At 42.5% G+C, this 11,142-nt stretch overlaps 1 protein-coding gene across 1 annotated transcript in view; it reads right to left on the minus strand.

Moving 5' to 3' along the window:
* Nucleotides 1-3,780: 3,780 nt before the first annotated feature.
* Nucleotides 3,781-11,142, minus strand: part of LOC104547720 (monocarboxylate transporter 2-like) — a 27,220-nt gene continuing 19,858 nt past the window's right edge. Inside the window, exons 3-4 of the mRNA XM_010193531.1 lie at nt 7,804-8,679; nt 3,781-4,073 (exon numbers count right to left, since the gene is read on the minus strand). Of these exons, the coding sequence (XP_010191833.1) occupies nt 3,781-4,073; nt 7,804-8,679 (1,169 nt within the window). The remainder of the gene's footprint in view (nt 4,074-7,803; nt 8,680-11,142) is intronic.

Raw genomic sequence — 11,142 nt, forward strand, 5'->3', positions numbered from 1 at the left:
TCCCTCTGCAGAGCCTTCCTACCCTTAACACTCCCTCCCAACTTAGTGTTGGCCAAGACAACGCTATGTGTGGCAAATCAATGTCTGGCACAATGTGTGATAGCAGAAAATGTCCCCTTCTAGTAGCGTGACACTCCACCACACTGCACAGTCACTGCTTTATCATCCTGTTAACAAGGGAGGCAGGAAGGTGTAGAGAGGAAGTGTTGAAATATTTGAATTCCTCCTCCATGCCTTTAAATTTGGAAAGCTCAACATATAGGGCAGGAAAAAGTGAGAGGAATTATCAATAAGAAATGAGTACGTGGGCTAAATCTAAATCCAATGCATGGTTTGTGTCACGGTACTTGTCACACATCCCTGTCAAACACGACTCATGTCCCACCAGCAGGATGTGGCTGCTGCCTGGGCCCTTGGCTGCTTCTGTGGTTGTTGGGAAGGATGGTTCAGCATCAAAATCGGGCTCCTGTAGAAGTTTGAGCACCTCTGGAAACAATGGGAAATTGTTTCTAATAAGGTCACGAGGTAATGGAATATAAAAGACGTCTAATAACTGCACTCAGATGAAAATGTTAGCAATCATGCTTGTACATCTGATATCCCAAATATGCCGCATGTGCCTAGTGCATATGTTTATGGTACAACACTCATATCTCTTGACTTTCCTACACAGGTGCTTTCCAGCCTTAAGCATGCATGTAAATATGAATATTGCGCTCAAATTGCCACACAGATCACTAAATTAGATGCACAGGCAGCTTCTACTGCTTCACAAGAGCTTTTCCTAATGGATATTTCATATTGCACTAGTCATTTTTGATAACTGACAATGTTCTTAGGAAAGTTTGAGCATCATTTTCCAAGCCTGGATTACAGCTCGAGTCTGCAAGGTGTTGAATTCATGGGATTTGATTCAGGAAGCATTTCTAGGGCTACTCGCATGCTTAAAAGTACACAGATATTTGGCATTGCTTTGCTGCATTGATTAGTGAGGTGTCGTGATCAGAGGTTTGAGCATACAGTGGCGGCAGGGTAACAGGGAAGAGGCAGACAACCCACCACTGAAAACCAGCCATAATCGTATTAAAATAGTCTGGCTTCCTACATGATAGAAATAGTGCCATAATCTTATAGACAGAATGTTTTATGACAGGCGTTTGGGTAGATTAAATGAAGTAGCTGCCTAGTGTTACAAGACATCTGAAGCCATAAGAAACCACTTACCCAATGTAGCAGTTTTTTGCCCTCAGGGACAGGTTAACAAAGGTGTCTCTTTTTTCCAGACCATTTTCAAAGACAGCTGAATAGAAAACCTTTTTATTGAAAAATGTTATCTGCATTAGCAAAGTTTTATGATCTAAAAAGCTTGCTTTGGGTTTCTGCTAGACAAAGAGCCTTAGCAGCAGCTCCTGCAGCAAGGACAGCTGGGGACCTGGGTCATTTTTCCTAGAATTAATTGATGCAACCTGGTGGGAACGTATGGAAATCATCTTGTCACATCATTCTCAGCTGCTTTCAGACTCATGGGGTCACACAACTGGAGGTGGGAGTCAGACTGGCCCAGATCACAGAAAATGCCAAAAAACCTCTGTGGCAAGGAGCTCCAGGTGGTGGTCCTGGAATGAGAGGCCACGAGCAGGAGTTTTAGTGCCACAAACATGGAGCAAGGATGAGAAACCCTAAGATAAACTGCTTGCTCAATAGAAAGGCAGTGTTACCCTATAGATCACAATGGGCAAATATAAACTAGTTTCACTTTTTTAAAGAGTTTTATTAAGTATATGAAGCTTCCAGAAGGTATAATGGAAAATGTTCAGGACCTTCTATCAATGCTTTTCTTTACTGAAATACCATAGACGTACTTGACAGAAATAGAGAGTATTAAAAACACAGCAACAAAAGCCTAAGTATATTGTATAGATTTGGTTTTTCAGAGAAAACACTACATAAGGCTAAAATTTAAGTCCTACTGAAGTCAATGGTCAAAGACCAGTACTCTTCAGTGGAACAAAAGATTTCGCAGAAAAGGTTTTGTGCAAGAAGATATGGGTGATCTAATTTAAGAGTATAGTTTATTTCTGATCGTATTTTTACAAGCCATTCTTCACAGTGTGTACACAAGTGATAATTAAATACAGTTCTTCAGTGACAAAGTCATGAAACAAAATACTATCTGATCACGTAAGGGTATCATTGAAACAAAGAAAAAAGAAGACCTAGCTTTTGGACTGGTGTTAGCTCTTGATTTGGGTGATCTGCCTGAAAAGTCCTTTTTTATGTAGTCATTTGGAGCTAAATTGACCAAAGGCTGATGATTCAACTACATGATGCCTTGCTCAGCATCCATGGCTCTTGGGTAACAGCTGCTTGTTATAAAATACATCAGTGCTTGTCCTAGTCCAGATCTTCCCAGCTCAAAACTATCACCACTGGATGAGAGCTTCCTACATGGCCTAAGCTCCAGCTCTGTCACTGACCTGGGGAAACTATTTCATGCAACAGGATGGCATGAGGCCACCAGGTATTGCAGTGCTAGCAACAGGGAGATGCCTAACCCGGCCCAAACAAGGGGGATGCAGCTGTGTTTGGATTCCCCCTAGCATGGATACCACTTAACCAGGTTAAAAAAACATGGCACAAGCTGTAAGACAGCATTAAAAATCATTAATCCTGAGCAGTATGAAGCACGAAGTAAGAAGGCTGCACTGCAGAGAGGCTGTGGTTTAATGCACAATCACCCATGGTATTTTCTATTTTCTTGCAGGGAAAGTGCTCAGAAAGGAACTTTTGGACACCTAACTCAGGGCAGTGGATCCCATTTCAGGTCTGGCACGCCTAGGCTTTATTCACTGATTCAGTGATGTCCATAACTCCTCTCTGCTCCAGTTCTTAATTTATACAATTAATTAATAGTAACAACACTTACTGCCTCACCAAGATGTTATAAAGAAAAAAGCATGCTAAAAATGGTAAGGCAATCAGATACCGGATAAAAAGGACAGTGTGGCCTCTTAGGGAAGATTTCAAAGAATTTGCACCACTCAAATGCTGCTCAAAGCTTAAGCCCTTTAAGACTAAGTTTCTTAGACAGAAAAAGGACCTGCATGAAGGACCTGCATGTGTTGGCCTTGTGCTGGCCACCTGCATAACATCACCTTTCTCAAAGCATCTTGTTAAATACAGAGGTCCCTGAGAAAGTCCCATGGTCAAGCCATGATGAGCCACTCCACAGTGATTTCTTCCTAGCATGCTCCGGTCACAAGGCCAGGCTGCCTTGCTGCCACCTATTTGACATTTCCATCAGAAAGAGGTGCAAGTCACAGTGCAGCTGCCAGTGGAAATGATCCCTGGGATAGTTCAGACACTGCAGTCAGAGAGAGTCAAAGGCTTTCGACTGCATGAGGAGAAGATCCAGCCACCACAGTGCTCAATGCAAAGCCCGTTCAGGCAGCTGAAAGGGCTCTGTGTTGGCTCTGATGGTCACTGGTCTTTTCACTGAGTACTGGGAATAAAAGTGGGGTGTCAGCTACACCCTTACTCAGTCCCACTGGGAAATAACTGACAAAAAATGTTGCAGGACCTTTGGTATGCAAATGATACTGCACTGTGTGTCCCAGCACTGTGTAAGAAACTAGACTTGTTTCTCTTCCAGGCTCCTCCTACAACAAATGCACATGGCAGAGCATAGGGCAAAATTTAAAAACCTAGTGTGATTTCACAGCTAGTGTCAACTTAAGCAACCCAGAAGGAATTTCCCATTCAGCCCACAAAAAAACAGGTTTAAACTTCATTTGTGCCATTCACTTCCTTCTTTAGTCCTTCTTGTTCCTCTTTCAAAGGTTCCAGCTCAGGCCCATCCTGTACAGCGTCTTTGTTCCAGTTATTTTTGCCTTCATTTTCTGTCCTTACACATTTAGGGTCCTCTTCTTTTGCCTTTCTTTTCTTCTCCTCCTTGGCAAGCATACGATAATTGTAATAATTCATGATGAACAGGAAGGTTCCTGCCAGGACCATCACAGCTCCACATTTAATGAACATATATTTATAGTCCCCAAAGGTATCGATAAGAGTTCCTGTAAAACATGTATTCAAAAAAAAATAAAAGAACTTAGAGATGAAGGCAAGAATACTGTGTTTTCCTATCCTAAATATAAAGGGACATCCATGTGGCTTTAGTATAAAATAAGATATTCACTGTACTTCTGATCTTTTCTATAAATACTCTGCTCTCACAAATGCTTCACACGTATTCCACTATATAGCCTATATATGAGTATTTCACAGAATCACAGAACGTTAGGGATTGGAAGGGACCTCAAAAGCTCATCCAGTCCAATCCCCCTGCCGGAGCAGGAACACCCAGATGAGGTTGCACAGGAAGCCGTCCAGGTGGGTTTTGAATGTCTCCAGAGAAGGAGACTCCACAACCTCTCTGGGCAGCCGGGTCCAGTGCTCTGTCACCCTCAATGCTGATATAGGAAATACTACCAATAATTTGTACAGTTGAGTAGAAGGGGACAGATAATCTATACAGCAAAGTCTGGACTTTTCAGGCACATCTCCTTTTTTCCATGCAGAAACTAAGTTATCTGGTCACAGAGCCCACACGCAGTCTTTCCATTGACTCCAATGCTCAGCCACAAGGACACCCATGCGACTCAGGAGCCCTTAGGCTCTCAAAAGTGGCAGCTTTTGGGAAGGCCTTCATGAGATGGCAGCTGGCTGCTGGGTCTTGTCTCAGACTCTTGACAAAGACCCACCAGTTTATTCCACCATGGGTCATTCACCAGCATTAAAGGGGACTCAGTTTTTGGTCACCACTGCCTTTTCTGCATTTATACTCGTGATCTAAAGATGAAAGGGCACTACATGGAACTGGAAAACATTATTTCCAAGGAAAGCAAAGATGATGCTGTCACTGTCAGAGAATTTCAATGCTGAGACAAACGTGACAGGTTCCTCTCAAAGGTTAATGCGTCTGCTATGGAGTTACAGAGTAATTGAAGGGAGACGGCTTAATTGAAATGTCAGTGTTCTCCATTATGTCACAATGTAATGCAAATCTTATTGGGATTATGATCCTGAGCATTAATTCCCATTTACTGGCACAACACAGACCATTCTTAACATCTCAAATCCTAATTAAAGTAAGACCCTCTCCTAACCTGGCCTTCACAGTATAGATAGTCCTCCTTGAAACTGGCCCATCATCCATTAGCCCTCTGACTTCTTGGAATATGTTCTCCTCCTTAAAAAGCAGGACCTTTCATTACTTCCTGACCAACTCCTAATGTTGAAAAGCTGATGATTAATTATCTCACTGCATCAGACTAACAAGGGATTTTATGACCATAAAATAGATTTCTTGATTAAAAAAAAAAATCACTTTTAACTGGCTTTGGTCAATGTTCTTCTTGAATCATTCCTAGACGCCTTGGTACACCCTTTTCAATGCACTGTGTTTTTCATGTCACTGGTGAAACATCAACCAAATGTTAATTGCAAAATTTTTTCCTTTTCTGCTAATCAGGATGACCTAGAGGTCTCCAAAATAGGTTTCAATGAGAGTTTTAATGAGCAGAGTATTGGAAAATTCAACAGTAGGATAGTCTTGCCTCTTTTCCTTTGAGAATAAGATAAAGTCATAAAACACACTGGGAACAATTTACTTAGTTCATTAAAGCAGAACCCTGCAGTAGGTTATTAAAGTGCCAAAGAACCAATAAATTTACTGCTTATTAAAATGGTGGGGGAAACCTTACAAAACTAATACTACTGATTATTACATAGAACTGTTTTAGCCTCATTAGCAGTCTCTGGTCATTAACTTAATCTTCCACACAGAAAATTATATAATTCAGAAAACGGTCATTTTTAAATTGTATTTTCTTTTGTTTCCCATTAATTAAATAATGAATCTCTAAGACAGCAAGAGGATACAGCTGCTTCTGTCACACCGTATGAGCTACATGGTAATATGAAGAATTAAAGGGCTTTGCAAGATGTGTCATATAGAGCATTAGAACTCAGTTTTGAAACCAGGAAATGGGTTTAAACTGCCTTCTTTCTATGCATTCTTTAAATTTATTATGATACTCTATACAATCCTTGTTACCAATACAGGTGATAGGAGATGATGTGCTGGAAAGCAGCCCTGAGGGAAAGGACTTGGGGTACTACTGGTAGATGAAAAGCTGGATGTGAGCCACCAATATGCATCTGCAGCCCAGAAACCAACCCCATCCTGGGCTGCATCACAAGAAGTGTGGCCAGCAGGGCCAGGGGGTGGATTCTGCCCCTCTGCTCTGCTCTGATCAGACCCCACCTGCAGGGCTGCCTCCAGCTTTGGAGTCCCCAACACTAAAAGGACATTGAAGTGCTGGAGCGGGTCCAGACGAGGCCATGGAGATGCTCAGGGGCTGGAGCACCTCCCCTGCAAGGACCAACTGACAGAGTTGGGGCTGTTCAGCCTGGAGAAGAGAAGGCTCCGAGGGGACCTTATTGCAGCCTTCCAGTTCCTGAAGAGGTCCTACAGGAAAGCTGGGGAGGGACTTTTTATAAGAGTAGGTAGTGATAGAACAAGGGGGAATGGTTTTAAACTGGAAGAGGGCAGATTTACACTGGATATTAGGAAGAAATTCTTTACTGTGAGGGTGGTGAGACACTGGCCCAGGTTGCCCAGAGAAGCTGTGGGTGCCCCCTCTCTGGCAATGCCCAAGGCCAGGTTGGACGGGGCTTGTAGCAGCCTGGGCTGGTGGAGGTGTCCCTGCCCGTAGGGAGTTGGACTGGGGGAGCTTTAAGGTCCCTTCCCACTCAAACCATTCTGTGATTCATATCAAAAGAATTAGCAGACCTTAACTTTTGTGAATTCAAATACAGACAGCACACAAAACCTAATTAAATATTTTAGCATACTAATAGATGACCAGTTTCCAAACCAGTTATTCTAGCTTGCATACAGGTGAAATGCAAATTGCAGGACAGGGCACATAGATAGGATGTTATCTGTTCACTGAAAGGATGTCACCTATAACATGACTCAATTCATAGCCAACTCAGGTTTGTTAAGGACTGTACTTGAACCAAATGCGAGATTCAAATACGCTGTCTTCCAGAAATTATGTGCTCCTTATAGAAAAAGAAGTGAGCACACGCTATAAGAGGCTGTTAAAATCACAGGGCATCACTGTTCCCACTTATCTTCAGATGACTGTAAGCCCCGCTGGAGGTTCAATATTGTCAGCATGGACATGTGAGGATCTCTGTCTTTTGAGATTTCAAGCCATGCCATCCACAATAAACCTTTTTCTTCTATTTCTGAAACAGCCTTAACTCTATCAGATGTTCTGAGACGTCTGAAATCCAAAAGTGGAAGTACTCAGCCTTAGAGATAACTAGTAAATACTAGGTTTGAGCCAACAAGAGGATTTCATAGGACTGCTGTGTCTTACTGTGCTTAAATTGTAGTGGACTCCAGCCTTTTGCAGCAGGCTCTCCAGGAGGAGAAGGTCTTGGTGTTGCACAGGTCCCACTCTGCAAGTTCAATTTAAGTCGTTGAAAGGACTGGGGACTAAAAGATCACTCTCCAGACTCTTGACTTCAACTGGGGGACTAGACAGAAAGGAGTAAAAAAGAAATGCTGGGGGAGACACCTAGGGCCTGCCTTCCCTGTCCAGTCACTAGTGGAAAAACGGTGGGTGAGAAGCAGAGAAAACACATTTAGAATCACTTCACACAAACTGCTTGCAAGAGGCTAAACATAAGTGACAAGCCAGTGGATACAGAGGAAGAAAACACACTCACCTCCAATTGGTGGTCCCAGCAATATCGTGCAACACTCTGCAATGGTGACCAGACCAACAGCGCTTGTGAACCGGGCAGCTCCCACAAGGTCCATGAGCGTTTCAAAAAGCATGGCACAAACCATGCCAAAGGCCAAGCCGAAAAAGACAGAGTAAATCACGAGCCCCGTGTAGTCAGAAGCCAGTGGGCACAGAAGGTGGCAGGCACCGTTGAAAGCGATGGAGAAGCTGAAGAAGTATTGAATACGTGGCCTCACCCACTTGCTGTTTGCAATGATGCCAGTGGCAGGTCGGGCAATCATATCCACGATAGCAAGGATTGAAAGGAGGAAAGCAGCTGAATATTCATCGATGCCAATGTGCTTGGCATAGGGCGCCAGGAAGACAATGGGGGCAAAAAACCCCAGGAACATGAGCACATTTCCGATCAGGTAAATCAAGAACCCTCTGTGCTTAAAGAGGGAAAAATCAAGGAACTGATTGATTTTTTCACAACAGTCCTTCCCATCTTCCTCCTCTGTTTTGGTCTCCATGGGGACGTTTGTGGGACTACTCATTTCCATGGCATCCTTAGTGACCTCTTCTTTCAGGGTCTCCTTTCCTTCCTCAACCGCCTGGCTTTTGACTGATGCTGTGGCTGGCCCAATGGGTCTGAAGAGAGCTCCTGCCACGCAGCAGTGTAATAAAATTGCTCCAAGAATTAAAAAGCTTCCCCTCCAGCCAAAATTGTCAAAGAGGAACTGGTTGAGAGGAGCCAGAGTGCAAAGCATCACAGGGCTCCCTGCCATAGCCAGGCCATTTGCAATGGGTCTTCTCTTCAAAAAGTATTTCCCTATGATTATCACTGACGGCTGGAGGTTGAGAGCAAGGCCAAATCCTGGAACAGAATGAAACATTGACATACTTAAAGGAAGATTTGAGATTCATTTAACCTCGGCTTATTGTTTTAGGCAAATTAATGGATAATTGGTCCACTAGTGGCTCTTCAACGTGATAGTCTGGATGCAAACTTTGCTCAACATATCCCTAAGCTTCTGGCTGCTGCATCTGGGGAAGCAGGCCCCAGAAAGACACTTTCAGTCAGAGAATGCCCCTTCCTTTTGCACTGCAAATCTCTTGGGTGGCAAACCTGGCACAAAGAGTTTGCTTCAGAATAAATTGAAACTACATCCTCAACGAATGCCCATTGGTTTTGTCTACACACACCAGCTTTGTAGGAGGAGAGGATGGATCTATTAAAACATCAACAACTCCCTGTTCGAGGAAGGTTGCTCTGGCTTGGACAGTGCTAACCACCAGGGCATATCTTACTGATGTGCAGCTGGGGCTGGCATCCCTTTCCATGGGTGGTGGGCACCCCTTTCCATGGGTGCTGGGCACCTAACACTGCTGCCGAGCTGACAGACCTGCACAGAAAACAACATCACCTTTCTCAGCTGCTGCTGCTTTGGTGGTGTGAGCAAATCAGGTCTGAAGCACAAGATTAAGAGGTCTGCAAGTACACAGCAAAACAGCTACTGAAAATGCAAATTAAACAGGGCCCTAGAGTGTTTCTTTTAATTAAAATTTATTTCTATTACATTTAGATATAGAAATGGTATTAGAAAGCTGCGTTACTAATTCAGTTAGCCAGTTTCTCTTGCGCAGGTGAAATGTGAAGGCAGAGATACCAAATGCTGCTATGCTCTCAACTTTCCATGATTCCGTGTGAGAGCACCCATATATAACAATCTCTTCTTTTCAAACATTTCCATGATGTGCACTATTTCATTAAAAAGTTAAATTTTCAGAACTCTATCAAAATGACATTTAAAAATCATTCCACATATTTTCCATCCTATCATCCTGGAAAGAAAGAGCCACATTAGAACAAAGCAGAAATGTAATCCTTGAAGTGATTACACCAGAGAACATGAATCCCGAAAATAGGGTCATGCAGATTTTTTCTTGTTCATTAGTCTATATAATTAGTTTGTTTAACTGTGCAGTACATAATTAGGCATATTGCTTTACAGAAGAGAATTTAGAAAGGTCAAGGTCCTCAAAATTAATTAAGGAACACTATCATTAGTGGCTGATAGAGTAGAATTCGACTGATGCAGCAGAATTCAACTGATGTTGGATAGCTTCAGTTTGAACAGTTTTACAAAATTATGATACTGTCAAGTATAAGATTTTGTTCTTTTAAATTACTTGGAAGTTTACAACATTAAAATAAAATGGTAACATATTAAAATTAGCCTTGATATTAAACACATTCTCAGCATGAACTTTTCTAGTTGGTCCGTATATTTGGTAAGGCACGTCTTTGCGAAGTACAGCCTGCTCTTCATGCCTAAAGCGCCAAATTCATGCCCATGAGAGGGCTGACCTGAGAGTTACGGAGGCAAAACAGAGACTTGGTTAGAGAACACCCTTGATGGTGCTCAGATACAGGAATACATCATCTTTTTTCACCTGGGAAGATGCAATACAATTAATTAGAGTTTGCCTTAATTCCGCATTTCACAGGCTGGTAGGTAAGGGCAGAAATTGAACCATCATTTCCCCAGAATAATTTTTGGTAGGGACCTACCACATGTCGTGCGGAGAAGGAAAATCAGCCTGGATGCCAGCTATCCACTTAAACAATAATCAACTCCGATATTTTATTATGTGAACATTAATTTGCCAGTCAGACAAATCTAATTTAATATTACCTCATGCTCTTCCCATTAATTAAATCTGGAGAGTTTCAAATTGACTGACTGGAATTTCAATTTACTTTCAGCTTTTGGCTGACTTTAGTTGGAAATATTTAAATCCATTTTTTTCCAGTTTTCAGAAACTACAGCAGCTTTTCCATGGCTGAAATTGTTGCACAAATAATCACATTTTCTCCCCAGGGATAAGACAGAGGGGCCTACTGCATGAACAGAAGCAAGCCCATGCCAGGAAGAGCATCCTTCCCTGGAATAAATACATCTCCCTTGTAACAGAAGGAAATAAGTGGTGCTGCAGGAGTGAGTTGTGTAGCTATTGATCTTGATCTCCCTTTATTAGCAAGGGAAGATTCCACCATTAATGATTCCACCAGCTGAGGCAGGCTCTAGCGTCATTAGTAAACACGATCCACCCTAGATCCCATTTTATTTTGTGGCAGTCTAATTGGTTCAGACTGAACTAAACTCTGACCAGTCATTATTGCCTTCTATTTAGCTTTGAAATTTGCTGCTTCTACCTCAGACTTGAAGAGGAGGTTGCATGCCTAAACACCTATTTAATGCATGGCTTTAATGACAGGCTGGCATCTATCCAGGTCAACAGCTTGCAAACCCCATTTCTTTTTCTAGGTGCCCTA

The sequence above is a fragment of the Mesitornis unicolor genome, unplaced genomic scaffold (genome assembly GCF_000695765.1).
Source record: "Mesitornis unicolor isolate BGI_N332 unplaced genomic scaffold, ASM69576v1 scaffold24981, whole genome shotgun sequence".
Lineage (NCBI taxonomy): Eukaryota > Metazoa > Chordata > Aves > Mesitornithiformes > Mesitornithidae > Mesitornis > Mesitornis unicolor.